The sequence below is a fragment of the Mauremys reevesii genome, linkage group 3 (genome assembly GCF_016161935.1).
Source record: "Mauremys reevesii isolate NIE-2019 linkage group 3, ASM1616193v1, whole genome shotgun sequence".
Taxonomy (NCBI): domain Eukaryota; kingdom Metazoa; phylum Chordata; order Testudines; family Geoemydidae; genus Mauremys; species Mauremys reevesii.
In genome coordinates, this window is record NC_052625.1 from 21,897,988 (window position 1) to 21,920,709 (window position 22,722).

Below are 22,722 nucleotides of genomic sequence, written 5' to 3' on the forward strand. Positions count from 1 at the left end.
CAGACAGCATTTACAACAAAGTCATTTTTACTGGCCTTTCTTTTCAGATCAGATAAATCCAAGTTTCCCTTTATGGGCCAGTGTACCATGGCATTTAGCCATAAGCAAATCCTACACACACAAACCTACTTTATTCAATCAAGTTAAAGGCATTTTCTTCTTAGGCAGAGTTACAGCATCCTCATCACTTTACTAATTTTATAAATTAGGGTTTAACAGTTGAGGGCTTTATGCCCTTTTTGTTGCCCAGCTAACCTTGGGCTAGAAGATGATGGCACAGTATTAGGAGGTGAAAATTGAGGCTGCCAGAAACTCTCACCACAGAAAGTCTGCATAATCCTTCGGATTTTACTGCTCTTTGTGTTAAATGCAGATTTTTAATTTCAACAGAAGTATCTGAAATCAGAGAGGGCCAGCCTCTTGCCCTGAATTATACAGCACGCCAAAATGTGCTAGGTCCTTTAGAAAAGACATAGTGAAATTTCAGATGCAACACAGTAAGTGAGGGGGACAAAATAAAGGGGTTTGGGATATCAGGAATAGGGTTAAAATAAGATAGGGTTAAGATTGGTGACAGATTATTTTGATAATCTAAAATGTTAGAGATAAGGATAAAAAATGTATTGATTTAATTATTGTAGATATTGGGTAAGAAGTCAGTTTTCAGGCAAGATTTAAGTGAGGGTGGAAGGAGTGGCCTTGCAGACTAGCTCAGGAAGAGTCATATTGATTATTTAAAATAGCAGGGCCAAAGAGCAAATGGAGGGGAATATCAAGGCATTAGAGAAACAATAGACGGTTACAGGTTTCAGTGGTAACATAGGAAAGCAAATGTTCTAGTGTTTCTTCTTTTAATACCAGACCGTTGTGATCCACCTGGATTTTGGTTTTCATCCATTAGTTTTCTCACTGCCAGATTGTCCTGGAACATTATGTGCTCTGCATACTACTCAGTTGTTTAAAAATGCCTGCTTGACGGCCATAAAATCACTTGTTCTTCTTCAAGTGATTGCTCATATCAATTCCAGTTAGGTGTGTGTGCGTGCTGCATGCACAGAAGTTGGAAACTTTTCCCTAGCAGCTACCTGTCGGGCCGGTTGGGGAGCCCCCGGGAGTGGTGCCGATATGGCGATCTATATAAGACCCTGCCGGCCCGAACCCCCTTCAGTTCCTTCTTACCGCTCATGATGGTTGTTGGAACAGTGGTCTCTTGGTTTCTCAAGTGCTCCACTAATCCCTAGCTTATCTTAATCATTGTTAGTTAATTGTTAATAGTTAGTGTTAAGTGTTTTTCTCTGTAGTGTTAAGCATAGTTTAGTAGTTGAGGGCAGTTTAGCACTCATCAACTGCCCTGCGGGGCTCTGGGGCATGCCGTCCCAGGGCTTCAAGTCTTGCAACAAGCCCATGCCTAGGGGCAATCCCCACGATTCTTGCCTTAGCTGTCTGGGGGAGGGCCATCAGGCTGACAAGTGTAAAATCTGCAAGGCTTTCAAGCCATGGACAAAAAAAGAGAGGGAAATTCGACTGAAGCAACTCCTCATGGAGTCTGCATTGCAGCCCTCTAAAGACGTGGGCCTGAGCGCCTTGGTGCCCAGTGCTCTCCTAGCGGTGCTGATTCCGGCACCACAGAAGATCCCGCACCCACTGCGGGACCGACAATCTCCCGGGCCCCAAAAACGCCCACCTTGGCAACGTTCCCATTCCCCAGTTGCTGGAAAGAAGCAAGCCTCGGGAGAGCCACTCGTTAGGGTCGAAGCAGTTGTTCCGGCCCTGACCGAGCAACACGCCAGCCCAGCACAGGGTACCGTTCAAGGGGAGGAGATTACATTGCCTTCCACTCCGGATACCTTTGAGGCCGCTAGAGGCCTCATCGAAATGACAGTCCCGGTACCCCCGGCACAAGTTCCGGTACCATCCAAGGGCAAGCCGGCAATATTTGGACTGTCAGCCCCTAGACCAGCATCTCCATGCTGCTCGGAATCCTGGCATCATTCCGAGTCCTGGCACCGCCCCACGTACTGGTCTGACTCACGGAACCGGTTATAGTCGCGGCGCTGGTCTTGCAGCCACGACCCTCAGAGCGTTCCCACTTGAGGTCGCAGTCGACTGCTGGAACATGGTCTCGCTTGAGGTTCGGGTCTTGCTCAGTGACCTCGCGGCACCATTCGGATTGCCGCCTCACAGAACACCGATCCCCAAGTCGACTGTCGCCACAGCACTGGTCTGCGGCCCACTACCGCTCCCCATTGCGGCACCGCTCCCCGTTGAGGCATCGCTCACCATCGCGGCACCGTTCCCCAACATGGCACCACTCTTCATCGCGATCAGCCTCACGGTGCCGATCACCGCATGACCCTTGGCTACCAAGGGGCTCGGTGCCCCCTTTACTCCACTCACGCACTGCCCCTTCTTGGCCATTGCAGTCCCAATTCCCCTCCTGCAGGTCGTGGAGAGCTTCAGGGGCTTCGGACATTCCCCGGTCGGGCCCAGGAAGCCTTGGACAAGACCCCACAGTGCCCAATTGGCAGCCTCATTGGCAATTCTGGACCCACTGGGCATATCATCAGGCCCAAGGTGCCCTCCCCCCCACCCAGGGGCCCAGCCATTGTCGCGCTTGGACACCCATCCTCCCGAGGCAACCCTCAGCCGCCCTCTTCTGGACCCGGACCAACCTGCGGAGTCAGCACCTGTGGTAGGGGTTACCCCGTGGGCCCAAGAGGAGTACCTGCAGCTGACCAAGAGGCTGTCTCTGCCCCGGCTCTCCCAGTGGAGTCGTCTTTGTCCTCCCCTGATGAGGCCGTGGCTGGCACGTCCACGTCTGGTCCACCACCAATGGACTTTAGGGTCCTCCAAGCACTGCTTCGGCACATGGCCCTTAATATGAACCGCCAAGTTGAGGAGGTTGTGGAGGAGGAGGACCCTATGGTGGACATTTTAGGACCCGAAGGACCTTCTAGGGTGGCCCTCCCCATGAATAAGACTATTCAAAGTAATGCCAAGTCTCTCTGGCAAACCCCGGCCTCTATACCCCCCACAGCCAAGGGGGTAGAAAGGAAATACTTTGTTCCCACCATGGACTATGAGTATCTTTTCACTCACCCCGCCCCATGCTCGCTTGTGGTGGATGCGGTAAACGCCAGAGAAAGACAGGACCAGCAAGGGCCTGTGCCCAAATCAAAGGACGCTAAATGGCTGGACCTTTTCGGGAGAGAGGTTTATTCTGCTTGGGGGTCTCTCGTTTAGGATCACTAGCCAATTGGCGATCCTCAGTAGATACAATTTTAACTCTTGGTCTTCGGTCCTTAAATTCCAAGATCTTCTCCCAGCGGAGGCTCGTATGGAACTCGGGGCCATTGCTGAGGAAGGTAAATTGGTGGCCTGGACCTCCCTCCAGGGTTCCCTCAATGCTGTGGATGCGGCTGCGCACACTCTGGCTTCTGGCATTACCATGCGGCTACAATCCTCGGGTCTCCCGCCTGAGGTCCAAAGCACCATCCAAGATCTTCCCTTTGATGGTCAGGGCCTGTTTGCGGAACAAACCAATTCCCTCTTGCATACCTTAAAGGACACGAGAAACACTATCAAATCCTTAGGTATGTATACCCCAGCTAACCAACGAAAGCCATTTAAACCCCAGACCACTCAGCAGTACACCTTCCCGCCTAGACCGAGGCAGGACTTCTTTCGTCGGAGAAACAGATACTCCTGAGGTAGACCGTCTCGCCCCTCCTCTGGACAGGGTCAAGGACAGTCTAAGCCTCCCCTGGGCCCTAAGTGCCCATTTTGAAGGTGCGCCCAAGGATGGACTACCAGCTCTCACCCCAGACAGTTACCCGTTTCTGAACCGTCTATCCCGTTTCTACCATGTCTGGTCCCATATTACCTCAGACCGTTGAGTCCTCCGCACAGTGCAGACGGGATAATTCTATCCATTTCCGTTCACCTGTTCACTTCTCTATCTCTCCTGGAAGGTCACCTTCCTAGTGGCTATCACTTCCGCATGCCAGGTGTCCGAACTACGGGCTCTCACCTGTGATCCGCCCTATACCGTTTTTCATAAAGATAAGGTTCAGCTAAGGCCTCACCCGGCCTTTCTGCCAAAAGTGGTGTCCCACTTCCATGTAAGCCAGGATATCTTCCTGCCGGTTTTCTACCCCAAACCGCATGCTGACCTTCGGGAACAGCATCTCCATTCCCTGGATGTTAGAAGGGCACTCGCCTTCTATATAGACCAAACAAAGCCCTTCCGTAAAACAACCCAGTTATTTGTCATCATCGCGGAGTGGATGAAAGGCACTCCGGTTTCCTCTCAGCGAATATCTTCATGGATCACCGGGTGTATTCGTGCTTGCTACAACTTGGTAAATGTCCCTCCGCTTGCTGTCACAGCTCGTTCCACGAGAATTCAGGCGTCATCAGCTGCTTTTCTGGCGCACATTCCGCTCCAGGAAATCTGCAGAGCTGCCACGTGGGCCTCCGTTCACACCTTTACGTCCCACTATTCCATTGTTCACCACTCTCGTGACGATGCAGCCTTCAGCAGAGTGATCCTCCAATCTGCGGTTCCTTGACTCCGACCCCACCTCTGAGGTAAGGCTTGGGAGTCACCTAACTGGAATTGATATGAGCAATCACTCGAAGAAGAAAAAACGGTTACTTACCTTTCTGTAACTGTTGTTCTTCAAGATGTGTTGCTCATATCTATTTCATTCCCCCGCACCTTTCCCCTCTGTCAGAGTAGCCGGCAAGAAGGAACTGAAAGGGGGTTGGGCCGGCAGGGTCTTGTATAGATCGCCATATTGGTGCCACTCCAGGGGGCTCCCCAGCCGGCCCGACGGGTAGCTGCTAGGGAAAAGTTTCCGACTTCTGTGCACGCGGCGCGCACACAAACATAACTGGAATAGATATGAGCAACACATCTCGAAGAACAACAGTTACAAAAAGGTGAGTAACCGTTTTTTTCATTGTTATGAGAAAAAAAATGTGTTCTCTTTTTTTAAGAAATATATTTTGAGTGAAAGATTTGAGAAGTGTACAGTTTTCACACATACTTTATTTAAAAAATTGGGATAAAAGCTCAGAGCAACATTTGTTAAAATCCCCCCCATAGATTTCCAATAGCCATAGTGAAAATTGATCCAACTAAAAAAAAAATTACCTTAGCTTCTGAGTGCCTGCCCCAGGGGAGGTAAGAGCTCTTTATTGGATATTTTTTTGGGACAGTAAGCAGGGGAGAGCTCATACTTAGATAACAGGGGATTACTCCTGCAAAGAGGGAATACTTCAAAAAAAATTGATAATCTTCTCTTTAAAAAATCAGATGGTAAACCTGTGAGATTGAGGGTTTACTCCTGTCTTCTTATTTCAGTTCCAAAGCAAAATGAAAGTGTAGTTTAAACTCCTAATAAATATCTGGAAATTCTTGGCTTTGCAAACATTAGTTTCCCTTATAGAACAAAGTGATTTTTATTAACAGCACTGTCAGATAGTTTGATGATTGAATGTTGTTGGGGCTTGATTTCACTTGCATTTTTTTTCTCTTCTTCCTCTGTGTGTCTGATGGCTCATAGCATGCTGCCTGGCTGCTGGTAAAAGAAGAAATGGGGTGAGTACGTTTTATGGCATTTATACTAGAGAGTACTGGATTTAGTGAATTAAGAGATACTTCTATAACTTTTTTCAGAGTAGGAGCAATGAGGAACTTCTTTCTCTGGAATATTGGGCCACTGATAGAGACATTTATGACTAAATGATTAATACTGTATTTTCCATGTGTAGGAAAACAAAGTGATTCACTTGATAGGTGCTTTAAAAGTGAGAAAATATCCCTGCTAGCAACCAGCAGCAATCTCTCTGGAGCTATACTCCAAGATTCTTCCTCTCCTCTTCCCCCGCTTCCTTACAGTGAACTCAAAATAAACACGAAGCCAGGGAGTAAATGATCTGCCCTTGTAAACAAGGCTATTCAGCTGCTTCATTTGCTTTCATCCTTTTGCTGGCAAGCACCTTTAAGCATCCAGGTACTTGAGCAATAGAGCAAGCAAATAGTTGCTTTTATAAGTTATATGAAGGCTACTACTTAGCTGAATGCCGAGCAGTTGCAAAAGATTATAGTTTCAGCTTTGGCATGTGCACATCCTACATTTGCGACTAAATTGGATGTTTCTTGTTCAGTTTGTTCATTGTGACTGCAGCATCTGTAGGACAATGCTTCTGAGTTTGGGGTATGAGCTATTCATTCAATGTAGTATTTTGAAATTAATTTAGTGCTCATGAAAGTTGCCAAAATGACATCACTGGAATCAGTATTTCTCAGTCTGTCAAATAGATACAGTGATGGTACATTTATAATAGGATAACAGAGCCTTTCACTTTGTCACCACTTCAGCGCCAGCCCAGATCAGTAATGTCCAAAACTGTTACCGTTAGCTAATGGTAAAGAGTCATTCATTTGTTTGGTTCCCAGTAGACCATCACAGTTGATTAAAAAGCTGAGGATTGAATGATCAGAGACTGAACTATCCTATCACTCTTAGAACTGTTCTTTCTAGAGAAGAGCAGAACACATTGGTGGGGCTGTGAAGGGAAGCATGCATTGTTGTCTGTACTATACCTGTTCTGTGACTAAATAGAAGTAATTTAATCTCCAAGCCATCATGCCAGTACTTTTCATGAGCATTACATTCACTTTAAAAGAAGGAGCACAGCAAAAGCAGTTTAAGCTTTCCTTCACAGCCTCACTACTATGGCTTAGGGCTTGTCTACATGGGGAGTTATTCCAGAATAGCTGTTCTTGATTAACTCCATATGTGGATGGTCTTATTCTGGAATAAGAGTGCCTTCCATGTCCAAAATGGACTAAACTAATTTGGAATATATACTCTTATTCCAGAATAAGAGCAACCACACATGGAGTTAATCAAGGATAGCTATTCTGGAGCAACTCCCCATATAGACAGACCCTTAGACTGCCAACCAAAGTATTAATAAATATAATGGTATTCTGTTTTAATAACACTAGGTAACTACAGACTGGACTAAGTCCATCGATTCATTTAATATCAGCCAATTAATTACTATCAGAAGGTAATGTCTTTGTTACTACTGACCTGGGTAGGGATGGGGTATAAAATGGTCATCTAGGTTAAAAGTTCTGTATGTCTTAAGGAATCCAGGAGTCCTGTATTTCTCAGCAATCTCAATTTTTGAAGTTAGATTTGAATTTAGTGCACACTTAGTTTGAAGGTACACAATTTCATCTGTGTTTTAATGATTCTTCCATTTCACTTTTATTATTGGGGTAGCTACTAATGAGGTTATTAACATGTGGCTTTTCATATACTTTGTGTCAATGTACAATATTTTAATTGTATTGTTCTCAAGAACATAGGGTTTAAGCTGATGAATTTACCTTTGATGACTAGCTGATTCACAGGCTGTTTTCCACTTATGGTGAAAAAAGTATGATTAACATGTATAGTTTGATGACACTGATTATTTGCATTCAGATATGACTGATATATAAATCTCCACCTTTTGTGAGACATCAGTTTTAAATGGTCTAAAATTCTCCCAATAATGTAACACATGGGGACATGAACAATTTGTAGTAAGTAAAAAGTACCAGTAAGTAATAATTAATATATAATAATTTTTAAAAAAAATCTTGAATCTTATAAGGATCACAATAATGAATAATAATAATATAATAAGATACAGCTGTCTCCCAAAAAAATTATTATTAAGAACAGGTACAAAGAGACTGGGTACTGGCTGTAATAGGTATTAAAATATATAACCAGAAATATTAATGCAGTGATTAGATTAGTATTGAGACCTTTTGTTTATACATCAGTGATTTGGAGTATCTATCCAGTACGTAAGGAGAGAGTGTGTGCAACCTCTGTGATGTATCTTCTTGTCCCAGACCACTCAGAGGGTACCCCACAATATATGGGAGAGACAGGGACATAATGTCCTCCACTCACAAACCAATGGGTAATCCTCCAAGAAGGGTATACCGTCTCAGGCTGGGAGAAGAAGAAATTTGTGGAGGATTGGGAGGCAGTGTTGGAGCGGAGGCATAAGACTTCTGCATAGACGACTCTGGTCTCCAGCAAGTTTCCTATGATCTGGGAGTTCTAAGGGACAAACTCTATGCCCATTCCCAGACCTTTCCCCAGTAAAATGATCTGTTAGAAGCATCATGAGAGGAACACTTTGGAGATTCTTGTTCCTGATGTGGGTTTATCAGCCTAGGGGAACAATTTGGCTCAAAGTTCATTGTTATTGAGCTATCTTCTGATAGAGGCCCTCATGCTGGGAAGTGCTGCTTGAGATATTGGCAGTATAGGAACGCAGTCTTAGAGATGGGAAAGCAATTTCTATCCTACTTTAATGCTATCTTAAACAGTAAATTATTAATCTCTAAAAGCATCTTTTTATTGTTTAATCAGCATTAGAGAAGCTTTCACAGTGAGCTCCTATAAGGAAGGTGTGAGTTCTTAGTAAATTGGCCTGTCATTGGCGCTTGGGTCAAGAGTGGTAATGCTATATTTTTTTTAATGAAATGTGCTACTTGTGTGGCAAAGGGTTCTCACTATGTAAGCTTCCAGATTGCTGAGCTGAAAAAAGTGTGGACTGCTTTCTCTTAATACTTTTGGCATCTTTGGTTAGGTACACTTTCCACTGCCCTTAATTATTTGGTGTACTGCCTACATACTCTTGTGACTTGAACAAGTATATGCCCTGTCTCACAGTGAGAGGGCTAGCTGCTCCTCCGAGTTCACCTCCACAGATCACAGACCTCATGGTTTCACCTCCCCTGGGGTGAGTGATTCTCCTGCTCTTAGACTAGTCCTGAGGCTACCACCTCACAGATTCAGTGCTCACGCCAGCAGGTTTGACTAAGTTTGGCACCTTCAGTTCTCCCCTTCAGAGTTTGTGGCCAGCGGACCAGACGGCCTTCTTAAACCAAAGTATTATTTAATTTTAACAGCAGGAATAAAGCATAATATAAGAGGAAAAAGAATTTTAAAACAATGAAAGGTTGGGGGGAGGGATAGCTCAGTGGTTTGAGCATTGGCCTGCTAAACCCAGGGTTGTGAGTTCAATCTTTGAGGGGGCCACTTAGGGATCTGGGGCAAAAATTGGTCCTGCTAGTGAAGGCAGGGGGCTGGACTCAATGACCTTTCAAGGTCCCTTCCAGTTCTAGGAGATTGGTATATCTCCAATTATTATTATTACCTATTACATCTTCACTCATGTATTTTATCTCAGTCCTCACCCCCTACCCTCTGTGAGGGGAGTCTAGGAAGGCATAATTTCTTCATACCCATCAGCCAGCGTCCATGTGAGAGAGTCTGTTCCCACAAACAGCTCCTCAACACACTCTGACCTTTGGACAAAGAGCATCTTCATACCTGTTTTGTAGTCCTTTTGATATATTGGTAACACAAGCATTGGCAATTGGAACCCAGGCTAAACAAGCTATGTAATTTGGCTGGAGCTGATATGGTAGGATCTTCACAGTTAATAGCTCAGGCAATATCTCAAACACACTGAAGTGTTTCCCCGGTGGGTTTTCTCCAGTCATTCTTTTGCCTTCCTTTTTATTTCCTCACAGCCTTGTTGATTTAACCCAATATAGATATAGTAAGCAAGTTTATAGTATTCCTAAATTATTACAGAGCAGCACCATGTCCTTCACACCATGTTCTGTACACTTTATAGTTTTGGCCTGTTTATACACACATTTTATGTTAGTGACAGGTCACTTATTTTTAGTATGAAATGTCAGAGGTATGATTGTTTGACTGACTCATATACAAGTTTCCATTGTTTATTTTTTATGATTCAGAAAACAGGGCCTGTCACTGGCAAAAGAGGACATTGTTCAGCTGAAAGAAACATACAAATGGATTATTCATCCCCTGTTCTCGGAGGAGCTGGGTGTTCCTGCTGATGGAAAGGTGTTGTTTGAATAATAAAGTTGTTGTTTTCCTGAATTCATATAAATTACTCATAACATTGATGGGTTCTAATTAGACAGACAAGTCTGTCACTGGTCTTGTCTGGTAAACAAAAAAAGTGCTCTTTTACCTCAAGTTAGCTATCGCAAGTAAATCCTAGTGGAGACAAGGCAAGCAGTAGTTTTTATACAAATTAGCTGGTAGAGTTAAAGACTAAGGAGTCTTTTCTTAGTCATGACATATAGAAACAAATGTCTTTAAACATTAAAGATAGCAAGAGACCTTCTAGAGCCCACAAACACTGAGTCCCTCTAGTCATAAGTGTACCATAAAAATAAGTTATCTAAGGCCTTGTCTACAATACATAGTTCTGTCAACAGAACAGTGGAAGTGTACACACGTCAATGCTCTTCACGCCGATGTACTTCCCTGCTACGCCAACAAAATAAAATCACCTTGATGAGAGGCGTAGAGCTTTTTGCGGCAAAGTTAGTTCAACACAGTGTCAGTGTAGACACTGCTTGCTTATTTTGCCATAAAGGCCTCCAGGAGGTGCCACACAATGCCTATCCTGACTGCTCTGGTCAGCAGTTTGAACTCCACTGCCCTGCAGCCAGGTATAAAGGCATCTGTCCTTCCCCCTTTAAAGGGCCGGGAATTTTTGAAATTCCACTTCTTGTTTGCTCAGCGTGGAGAGCTTATATTGCATCTTTCCAGCTGACCATGGCAGCTCCACACACTAAATGATCTCCCGCATGGAGTACACCGGAGTTGATGGATTTGCTGGCTCTGTGGGGAGAGGAGGCTGTGCAGTTCCAGCACAAGTAAACAAAGCCTGGTTGAATGCATTACATAAAGACACGTTACTGGAGCTCATTGTCTAAATGCTGCTTCAAAGCCTCCCTGATTCAAATAGCCCCGTTGTGCCCCTCTAATAGCTCTAGTTTCTGGCTGCTCAAAATCAGCCACCAGGTGATCCACCTCCATGCTGCATCCCTGGGGAAACTTCTCCTTAGCTTCACAAATATTATGCAGTGTACAATGGGCTGATATGACCATGGGAATATTTTCCTCATTTAGGTCTAACCTGCCATAAAGGAAGCACCAGCGAGCCTTTAATCTGCTAAAGGCACATTCAATGATCATTCTGCATCTGCTCACTCTATTCTTGAAGCACTCCTTGCTGCTGTCCAGGTTTCCTGTGTAAGGCTTCATGAGTCATGGGAGTAAGGGGTATACTGGGTCTCCCTGATCACTATGGTTATTTCAACATCCCCCATTAGAATCTTCTGGTCTGGAAAGAAAGTCCCTGCTTGCAGCTTTCTGTACAGGCCAGTGTTCCTGAAGATTTGTGCATCATGCACCTTCCTTGCCCATCCCTTGTTGATATCCGTGAAATGACCCTGGTGATCCACAAGCACCTGCAATACCATAGAGAAGTACCCCTTTCTATTGATGTATTCCGTTGCAAGATGGTTTGGGGCCAAAATGGGGATATGTGTCCCATCTATCACCCCGCTGCAGTTAGGGAATCCCATTGCTGCAACACCATCCACTATTTCACACACATTTCCAAGAGTCACAGTTCTTCCTAGCAGGATGTGATTAGTGTCCCTGAAAACTTGCGTGAACATAAACTCCATGTTGGACTTTCCAACTCCAAACTGATTTGCGACCGACTGGTAGCAGTCTGGAGTTGCCAGCTTCCATACAGTGATCACCACGTGCTTCTCCCCCGAGAGAGCAACTTTCATTTTAGTGTCCTTGCACCATGGGGCAGGGGCGAGCTTTGCACACAATTCCAGGAAGCCAGCTTTGCGCATCCAGAAGTTTTGCTGCCACTGTTCACAGGGCCAGTGCAAGGATGTTTCGCGCCCTAGGCGAAACTTCCACCTTGTGCCCCCGCCCTGAGGTGCACCCCCCCCCCCAGCTCACCCCTTCTCCGCGCACGAGCACCCCGAGCACGCCGCGGCTGCTTCACTTCTCCCGCCTCCCAGGCTTGTGGCGCCTAAGCTGATTGGCACCGCAAGCCTGGGAGGCGGGAGAAATGAAGCAGCCACGGCGTGCTCGGGGAGGAGGCGGGGCAGGGGTGAGCTGGGGCGGGGAGTTTCCCTGCGTGCTGCCTCCTCCCCCCTTACTTGCTGCAGGCGGACCTCCCCGCGCTCCCCTGCCCCAGCTCCTTCTGCCTAAATGCCGGCGGCGACCGGGGTGGCCGAAGATCCGGCCGCTGCGGTCGCTTCTGAAGAAAATGGCGCCCCCCAAATCCCAGCGCGGTCGCCTAAATGGTTGCACCGGCCCTGACTGTTCATCATTCCATACCTGCATGATGATGTGATCACACCACTTGATGCTTGTTTCCTGAGCCCAATAGCGATGATCCACCCTGTGGAACTGCATCATGAATGCCAAAAGTAATCTGGAATTGTTTCTTTCCATGGCACGCAGCTCGGCAGGCATCACGGATTCCTGTTCAGATTCACAGCTCATAAATACTGCATGATCCGTCGCATTGTGTTTAAAACACTTATTACAAGACTAGAGAGCAGAGCTGGATCCCTGATTTCAGGCAAAGATGGTGGGCATACTGTTTACAGGGGCTGTTGAAAAATGGCGTGAAATGTGATCAGAACCCTATGGAATAATGGGACAGAAAAAACCACATCATGGGACGGTGAACCCATGATGCACTGTGATCCATTCCTCATTCCTACAACTACTAGAGGGAGAAGGTGGCGAGTTGCATGGTGGGATAGCTACCCATGATGCACCGCTCTCTCTCTGTCAATGTTAGAGAACCAACTGTGGACGCGTGCCGCGCTCGCAGGGAGCATTGTGTGAACATGCACAAGCGATATTACTATTGTGGTTTATGATCGTCCGTGTAAATTGCGTTGACTTAACTCTGTAGTGTAGACATAGCTTTATAACTTAAAATCATTTAAACATTATCTAATCCTCTCAACAGCCCTGTGAGGTAGGTTGGTATCTGAATAAGTGAGGTAATGAGAGAATGATTTGCCGAAGGCAAGGGAACCGTGGGCAGCATTGAGATGACTCTAGAGTTCCTGGTTCTGTTGTCAATCCACTAAACCACATTGCTTTTCTTTTATGGCTTAAAGGCATCCAGTCATTGCAGACTAAATCCTGGGGTGAACTGCTTACAAGATTGACTGGTTTGGTTTTGTCCCATGATTTGCTAGGCTTAGTGACCATAATAGGTAGGCTTGGCAGAATTTGGTTTTTTAAATGTAATTTTGACAGATAATATCAATGTTTATTTTAAGCATTTTTTTTTCAATTTAAATTTTCACAGTTTTAGGAAATTATGTGGGAGGTCAGACAGCAAGGGGATCAGATAATCATTTAATGACAAACGCAAACAAGTTTAAGCTTTGTAACTGTTAAAATACCAATTGTCAATATCACATGTCAAAATATGCAAAGTTAATATCATTAAATCAAACTCTAATATGTTCTCAAGCAGCATTTTTCTTACTTTGCCTATCTGTAAATTTCTATTACCCATTGAAATAGTTTTTCCATTGGTTTGTGTGTGTACGGTGAAATCAGTGTTTACTGACATTTACCAATAAAGATCTAATCCTTCCAAGCCTAATTGGCTTTGGGCTGTTATTCTCTCTCTGTGCTAGTTCCCCCTTGTACAAAATGCTTGTAAAGTGCATTGAGATGGTTGAGTGCTATAGAAGTCTTATAATAAATTTCTGAAATGGCTTCTCGGTGACCCATTTAAAAGTTTCCCATTTATGCTGCAATTCTATCTTCCTCTTCTCCTCTTCCTTTACTGTTTTTCTGTAATATATCAATAAGGATCCTTGAACCATTTGTTATACATTTGGTTAATAAATTGCTAGCACTTAGTAAAAGGAAATTGTTACCGTTCTTTTTTGTCTTAGAGCTTGTTCGAAGTGAGTGTGGTCTTTGCTCACCCGGAAACTGATGAGGATTGCCATTTCCTGTAAGTTGCAATACCAACAACAAGATCTGTATCTTAATATTGTGCAATATTGTTAGAGTTTGTCTGTAGCAAATGCAGTGTCTCCAGTATTTGTGATCTAGAGTTTGACCTGAATCCAAATCCAGGTTCCTCTTTGCAGCTTAAATCTGTGGTATCTCTGAGGGGCCGAATCTGCACACCAAATCCAAACAGCCTAAAGTTTGGAAATGTTTGGATCTGGGTTGTCAACCTTAGTGTCAGAATGTGTGGATCTAGAATTTGGTCCATTACAGAGAAATGAAGTTGGGTCAGGCATTTGATTTAGGCCTGTTTGTACTGTTCATATTATAATAAATGATGACTTTACATGGTGTGTGAAGTACTTTTGATAACCTTTGAGCATATGTAAAAAAAAAAATCCGTTTATATAATACTGAGGTTTTCTGCTTATTTTGGGGATTTGGGTATGGAGGGAGGGATCAGAAGTGAGTTAGTTCTACTTAAAGACAAGACTTTAAATAAAACCCCACACAAAGTGCTACATAATCACTTGGTCCTGCTCTGCAGAGTGGCTGCCATAGAAATCCTTTTCCCACTGGCAAAGAAATCCAGCATTTCTGGAAATCTGGGTACCATTTAGTCACATCCCTTAACAGCTAGAGGGAGCATGTTGTGAGAAAATGGTTTTCTTGCTTGACGTTTTTTCCCCCAAAAGCTAGAGCTTCAGGCAGTTTCACTGTACATGTTCCTGGTAGGTGTTAAAGCAGAGCATGGAAGGTGCCTTCCCGTACAACTTCTCTGACCAGGATACTGTCAGTTGGCAGCTGCTGTCTACCCACAAGATCAGAAACTAGAGCATATCTCTGGCCTTTCTGACTTCCTTTCATCTGTTGCCGCCCTTACTGCCTTACTTACTCCTCTTTTGAGAGCCTGATTTTTCGCTTTATTGCTGCCCACAGACCACATCCCTCCCAAGTCTCTCATTTTACAAGAGCTTCTTCTCTGACTGAGAGGACTTCACATTAGGAGGTGACCCAGGGGGGAACAGGGAAGAATCAAAGTTCCCTTATTTCCCTCCCCAGTCAGCTTTCTGTGGCTTGGAGGGGAAGCCCACAATTCTGACTGCTGGCAGCTGGAGTCCTGCTGGCAAAACAATACTGTGGTAGTGGCCAGGCCTTGCATCTCTGTCCTTATTCCACCCTCCTTGCTGTCCTAGCTCTCCCTCCCCAGTCTGTCTTGTTCCCTTCTCTTTCTCTCTGCCCTCCCCTCTTACTTCTTCCCTTTCTGTTGGACACCTTTTGAAAATGTTTATTCAGGACAAGTTAGCAGCTAGCAGTATAATGTAGCTGAGGAGGGAGTGGTGGCAGGGGGAGGAGAAAGCAGTAAAGCAGGGATCTCAAACTCAAATCACCAGGAGGGCCACATGAGGATTAGTACATTGGCCTGAGGGCCACATCACTGAAACCTTTTCATACAATGATACAAAAGTATAGTTAAAAATGAAAAAAATGAAGCGTAATATAGCATGCTATTAAAAGTCAATGTGTTAACTTTTTAAAAACTGTAATGCGAAGAGGGGTTTTAATAAAATATAAACACCTGTAAATATTCCTTATGCGCTCAGTAACACCGATGATGATCTACACTAACAGTCTATCAACACATCTGTAATGGTAGGAAATTTTTTGAAGTAGCTATTCGTACAAAATACGTTGCCACTTTTAACAAGCGTTCTTCCCAACTACTCACAGCAAAGAATCATACGTGCTGAACTTCATACCTCAGACTGCTCATCTAGTCCATGAGGCCCCGCCTCTTCCCATCCCTTCCCCGCCCCCATTCCAACCCCTTCCCCAAATCCCCGCCGTGTCCCCACTCCTCCCCCCTCCCTCCTGGAAAGTCCTAAGTGCTGCCAAACAGCTGTTTGGTGGCGGGAAGCGCTAGGAGGTAGGCGGAGGAGTGGGGACGTGGCGCGCTTGGGAGGGGAAGGATGGGGGACCTGGGAGTGAGGGGATCTTGGCTGCCAGTTGAGTCGGTGTCTATGGCGGGCTGCAGTAAATAACGTCGCGGACCGCGTGTTTGAGACCCGTGCAGTAAAGCAACCCTGGGATCTGGATGATGCCCACATTTCATCTAGCAGTGTGAGGGGCTTGAATTCAGGAAGGAGATCCCTCCACTTGCTTTCTCAGTGCAGCCAGATTGGAGAGCTATGGTGAGACTTTTAGGTAATATAATATATTATGCACTGTGGCCAGTAACTCGGAGAACTTTCTCAAGTGATAATTCTCCAGATGTGCAAGTCTTCTCAGACAGAGGTCTGTGTCTAGGGAGGGCTGTGTACACATTTTAGTGCATTTTAGATTACTTCTAATATGACTATGGTAAAATTTGATACTTTAATTATCAGGGCTTGAAAACTGATATTGGATTTTTTTGTGTGGTAAGAAAGTAGGTTCTTGTTTAAGCCTGGAGAGGCCCTTCCATGCCCAGTGGTCTTTGGCTACACAACAGCTGATTCCCCTGAACAGGCTCGTTGTGTCAGTTTCAATAATAGGGAACATGGTAAAAAATTGGGGTTTTTTTGAGCAGTCTGATTGGGAACACCCTTTTGAGAAGTGTTTCAGGAGCAGCCACCACTGTCTCTTCTGTCCCTTCTCAAACTGCTCCTGTGCTAACACCTGCAGAAGGTATGTGAGAAAGTGATCTGTTTTGTGTGTAGTTCTCTGTGGTTTGAAGTGGAACATTTAACTTGTTTTTGTTAACTTATACTTGGAAACTAGATTAAAATAAGAATGATTATTTAAATTCTGGAAAAAGGAAGTCAGTGTACTCTATATTATCTCCCACAAATGACATGTGTAAAAAGTCACAAGGGGTCTGCTGTTAACAACCAGTTTCGTTTTACCCTGAAGTAGCCTTCAAGGTGCTGCTGTCATAACCTGAAGAGCAGCAGCAGGAGAGAATTAAAAAAGATGTGGCATGGACAAAAGAAATTATGTTGTCTAACTGCATACATAGCAATCCACTAATTTGTAAACTTCCTTGACAAACATCCAGTACTCAGAAAAGCCTCTAGTGCTAAATGTTTTACTGATTAGAATTTTTACTTTTGTGAAACAGAAAATAAATAGTTTCCTTTTAGGAGTGTTAGAAAGAATCTCAAAGATCTGGATGACCTGATCTTACCTTTTTTACATTAGACTGATTTTTCCTGTTCAGTAATAACATTCAAAGGTGTATTGGGACACCACTAGTCAGGGTGTTGCATTTTAAGCCACGATGCATGGGTTAGGAACAGGAAAAGAACCAATAGAGAGCTAGGGAAGTCAAGTGCACCTTGCAAAGGTGCACAATATTGTCAGTTATCTTTGTTGGCAGTCTCAGAAGAAAGGTCATAGGAGACTGATCTCCCCACATACCTCCTCATTCCAGCTCAAAACTGAGGGACATGGGTAGGAGTCAAAATGGGAAAGGTTTGCACAGCCACTACCTAGACTGTACATATTCTGTGGATAATCAGAGGATTTTAGTTTATGTAAGTCAAAAGACTGGCACTTTCTGGTGTCAGTTTAAGATTGAAAAATCTTAACTCCATCCCAGACTGGAGAGTGATAGAGACACTGTAGGGCATTGCTGCTAAAAAATTAGATCTGGTTCCTGGGTATTTTCATTTTGATAAGAGTCTTTTATTTAAGTGATCATATCAATTAATTTTCTATTTCTATTTAGAGCCACAGTATGTCCAGACTGTTTCAAGCCAGCAAAGAATAAACAGGTAAGAATCCCATATCTCTCATCAGCATCATTCTTCTGGGATCAGAATTCTTAAGTCAATGATTAAAATAAAGGAAGGTTTCTTGAAATTCAGTAATTACTTTAATGCCTATTTTTCTTTGCCCCCTCTCTAAAAGGTTCTCCAGTTGTTTCATATGCCTCCTTTTATTCACTCAACTCTCAACTTTTCGTCTGTTTATGATGGCTCAGGACTCCATTCCCAGACCTACAGCAAGAAAGCGATCATTTCAAAAAACATTCTCAATATGTATAGGAATTTGGTTTGGATACACTAAAAATATCAGTATAGCAGGACCACTGCCTACTGTCCATGGATGATATGGCTGAAATAAGGCTTAAAAAAAAAAATAAGAGAGAGAGAGAATCTAGTCTTAGCAAAAGGGAAAAAAATCAAATTGTCCTAGAGCATTTTCCCCAGGCCACCATTCCAAATTAAACAAAACATATGCAGAATGGTATGCTGCTTCCTGTTTGTTATGAGACCACATGGCTGCAGTAGTACCCACAACTGTTGTACACCACCCAACAGATGGTGTCACCACTGAATCCACCTTTCCTCAGCCCAATCTTAAACTCATCCCTGTAGTGGCATGAAAAGAGCACCTGTGAAGCACAGGGAAGGCAGACCCTGTGTGGTTTTCCATATCCCTCGTCCTCTCCTCCCCTTGCATGCAATGAAGTGCACAGATTCCACTTTCTTCTCAGAGCTCTGTGCCTGCAGGGAGCAGGACTTGCCTTTTAGTGCCAAAGATGTAACATAGCCACACATCATTTAGGAGATGCAGGAATGGGCATCAGTCTGTGTAACACAGTGTTCCATATGAAACTGTAAACATTACTCTGTACAAGTCACTCTCATGTGTGGAGCTGAGTTAGTGCCAGTGGCTGAAAGTAATTTTTAGAGCTGGAAAAAAATTTATCTCCAGACTTTTTCTGATGTAAAAAGGCTTTTCAATTAAATGGAATGTTTGTGGGCAATTTCCATTTTTGCCAAAAACTTAAATTTTTCAGCAACCAAAAACTAAAATAAATTCATTTTTTTATTAGACTTGAAAAATTTTGAAGGAATTTTTTGACAAAAACAGAAGAATAATTGATTTGAGTCAAAAAATTTCAGAAGAAAAAAATATTTTCCTGCCCAGCTCTGGTAATTATAGTGCTACTTGTGTAACATAATGGAAAAAATATAGTGCAGTGAGACTAATAATATTTTTTAAAATACCACCTAGAAGGCTTTTGCTAAGAGGCATTATATCTTTGGGACAGGAACTAACTAAGAAACTCTTTATCCAATGATGATGATAACTTACCTGAACCCATATAGGCCAGCTGCGTATTCTACCCTACTGGTCTTCCTGGGTAGCTATGATATCCCAGAATGATACATTCTGGCTGTCGCAAGGTAGCTGACAGCATGACTTTGGAGGAGCCTAGAAACAGTGGGAAAGTTTCATTTTTAGATAGGTGTTTATGTGCTGACTGAGGCTAGATACCATGGAGATGAGCACATTGAAAGTACATAGACACTATGCACCTGGAGAGAAAGGGATTCAGCATACGTTTCTGAAGTAAATTAAATTTGCCAGTCTTACTTGTTCATCACCTGTAAATGTACATTTTTACAGAATATATAAGTACAAACCTATCTAAGATACTTATATGCCTTCTATCCCCCTACTATGTGAGTGCCTCACAAGCTTTAATACATTTAACCTCACAGCACCTCTGTGAGGCAGAGGAATTCTGTTATCCTCACTTTACACACAGCCTATATCTCACTTCTCTATGTCTATACTTACCATGGTGTGTAGAGTACATACACTACATATCCCCCTGCACAGGTATAAATAGCAGTGCAGACAGAGAGGCACGGCTTAGGTGAGTAAAGACACTCCTGAACTTTAGGCTGTGTACCCTACATGGTTCTCCACAGGCCCACGCAGTGCCTCCCACATCTCTGCTGCTATTTTTAGCACTGTGGTGTCCCACTGCCTCCCTGTTCCCGGAGCCTTTCCCACCGCAGTAAAAGATTCCAGCAGTGGGGAAAGGCTCTGTCAGAGAGAAGGCGGTGTGGAAAGGTTTCAGCAGCTTCCTGCTTCTGGAGCTTTCCTCCACTGCCTCCCCCCGCCAGAGCCTTTCACTGCCATATGTAGCCACATACTGCAGTGTGAACACAGCCAGCTTTTCACTGCAGCGTAGGTACCCATATCTTAAATGCCACCACCAGCGTAGACAAGGCCATAGAGAGACTAAGTGACACAGATCACACAGGAAGCCTTTGGCAGAGCAGGGAATTGAACCCAGGCTAGCACCATACCTGCTGGATATCTTGCCTCACTACCAGATGTGTGTGCACAAATCCCCAGTAGGCACATGTACATGGCTCACAAGTCACCTACCTTCTCTTGTGCTGTGCACATCTGATGGTGTTCAGAGCAGGCACCCAGGAATATCACTTTGTTGGTGGTAAATCCAAGTGGAATTCTGTTTTCAAAGAAATTAAACTGAGGAATGTGTCCTAGTCATGTACTTAAATGGCAAGTTGTATATATTTTTCCTTAGCAATAGACTGTAATTGTTTCTTAAGGGTTTGTTTTCTCTCTCAAAAGTCCTTTCCACCATGGAAAATCTGAGACATACGTTAGCCCAATCATATTTAGTCTTCCATACATAACATCACTTTCTACTATCTACTGTAAACAGGACATATCGATCTATAACATTTGTTACTATTAAGTGTACACTGGGGCCAAGATTTTCAAAAGTTGGAGCCTAAAAATAGACTCCGAAGCCCATATGTAGGTGCCTAAATTTGTAGCCTTATTTACAGAAGTGTTGAGCACTCAGCAGCTCCCAGTGAGATAAATAGGGGCAAGTGGATGCTCAGCCCTTTTGAAAACGACTTAATTTAAGTGCCTAAATATGGCCTTACAAGTCTAATTTTAGGCTCCTACTTTTGAAAATTTTGGCCTGAACCCTCCAGTCCCACTGACCCTTTTTCTTGCTTTTACATATTTTTTCATATAATCTAAAATGAAGAAAGTTGTTAGAGATGTGTCTGGCAGCTCCTTCAGCTTATGGAGGGACTGAACTAGCGATTATGTGTCCCTGAACCTTTGAAGGATCTGGGATGGGATTTTTCAAAAGCATCTAAATGACTTAAGATCACAAGTCCTATCGAAAGTCATGAGACATGTGCTCCTAGTCACTTAGGCACTTTTGAAAATCCCATCCCAGATTTATACAAACAAACAAACATTAAATATTTTTTGGGAAAAGTTATGTTTTGTTGTGAAACGATTTGTGGAAGGGAACATACTTTGTAGTGATATTTTTCCACGCTACCTCTCCCAAACGCCAGTATTTCAATTTATAGGAAGTTGGATATAAACCATAGAATGAGATAGAACAAGTAATTATATTTTTTGAATATCTTCTAGAATCAAAGAGATGGGGTAAAAAAAGAGTCTAAATCCCATTGATTTTATTACGAGTTTTCAATGCTTACTTACACATAAACTTTAAAAATGTGTAGGCCTCAATCCTGCAGATGCCAATGTTGAGTAGCTTTACATACACAAGTCAAGTTACTCATGGCAAGATCAGAGACACACTGACCAGCGTGTATTGTTAAAAGAACAGCGATCATGATTAGTAGGGTGTCAGCACATGCTGATATTGCAAACATTTTCAGGCATAGGAAAATAGGATACTTAAACTTTAGGTATAAAAAAACAATCTATATTGGTAAGAGTATTTGAGTTCTTTTTTTTCTCATATGGCAAAATGATGTAATTACCCTACCCACATCCTTTCTTCAGCCACTCATATTTCCTTGACTCAGATATTTTATTTTTCATTTCACTGTGCAGTCTGTTTTCACAAGAATGGCAATTATAAAGGCTTTGGACAAGATAAAAGAAGAGGATTTCCGTAAGTAAGTATACATTGAAATTATGTGTTTCTTAGTATTGGGCCGCTTCTGTACAGAATTAAGATGGAGAGGAAAATGTTAGAGGGAAATACACAAGCATCGTTAATTGTTAAAAATCTACTGATATATATATGTATGTATTGGTCAGGAAATGTTGCATTTGCATGTCTTTTGATGACATTAGAATGTGTCATTGTTATCTTTTAAGAAATAATCTCACAATGCTTCAATTAGATCACAAAGAATTGAAAAGTGAACATGCTGAAAACAGTTCCTCCCTCCCCCAGATTATTTTATGATTGGCAAATTTAGGGCTAGATTGTACCACAAGAGCACAACCTTAGATTATTACTGCATAGTCAAACTGCCACAACTCCATTGCTGCTCCCCTGTTGTACCAGCAGTAAATTACTATGTGCTCTGTGCTTGGAATGCTTTACACTGAAAATATAGTATAGTAGCAATATTGCCAACCCCGGCTATTTGACAATCATGTGTCAGGTCCCAAAAAATCAAGAGATTTAAAAAAATATATTTTAGGTTTTTTATTTGCCTTCTGGCTTTTGAGCCTGAGAGTTCGTACTTTCAAGCTTTTCTCTGAAACAGTGAAGATTACTTATTTTAAAAATGATGCTAAGATTCTCACATAATTCCATGACTCTGGGAGCTGGGAATTTAAGAAAAATACCAAATATTTTGAGACTCGCAATAAAATTAGGAGGTGGCAACATGGTAGCAGAAACTTTCTAATATGCAACTTTGCTGAACTGCACATAAATCATTGGTCTTTTCCCCACCTCTCAGCAAAGATTTAATAGCAGATTATGCAGCTAGGTTCTGTACAGTATTAAGAATTTCATTATTTCTGTAAAACGTGCTACAATACATTTTGCTAGTATACTTTGAAGTATACTTACAGTTATAATATCAGTTGACAAAATAAATTAACAAAGTACATTTTGAATTGTATTATGCTCAATGTGTTTCATGATTCTTCCCTTAATGATTCGCAAGGGGTGTTGCAGTTTTTAATATGAATAGGGAGGCTATAATGTAGTCATACTTTG

General features: G+C 43.2%; 1 protein-coding gene and 1 long non-coding RNA gene across 4 annotated transcripts in view; one reads left to right on the forward strand and one right to left on the reverse strand.

Annotated features, from left to right (window-relative positions):
• PUS10 (pseudouridine synthase 10) overlaps positions 1-22,722 on the forward strand; it is a 68,978-nt gene that overhangs the window by 29,349 nt on the left and 16,907 nt on the right. For all 3 annotated transcript variants that reach the window (XM_039532733.1, XM_039532731.1, XM_039532732.1), the window contains 5 exons: positions 5,571-5,605; positions 9,860-9,971; positions 13,886-13,947; positions 17,656-17,701; positions 21,594-21,658. In XM_039532733.1, the coding sequence (XP_039388667.1) occupies positions 5,571-5,605; positions 9,860-9,971; positions 13,886-13,947; positions 17,656-17,701; positions 21,594-21,658 (320 nt within the window). The remainder of the gene's footprint in view (positions 1-5,570; positions 5,606-9,859; positions 9,972-13,885; positions 13,948-17,655; positions 17,702-21,593; positions 21,659-22,722) is intronic.
• LOC120402258 lies at positions 5,023-13,940 on the reverse strand. Its single transcript, XR_005597084.1, has 3 exons — positions 13,868-13,940; positions 12,291-12,437; positions 5,023-5,585 (listed from the first exon to the last, which is right to left on the reverse strand). It is a non-coding gene; the product is annotated as an uncharacterized LOC120402258 (long non-coding RNA).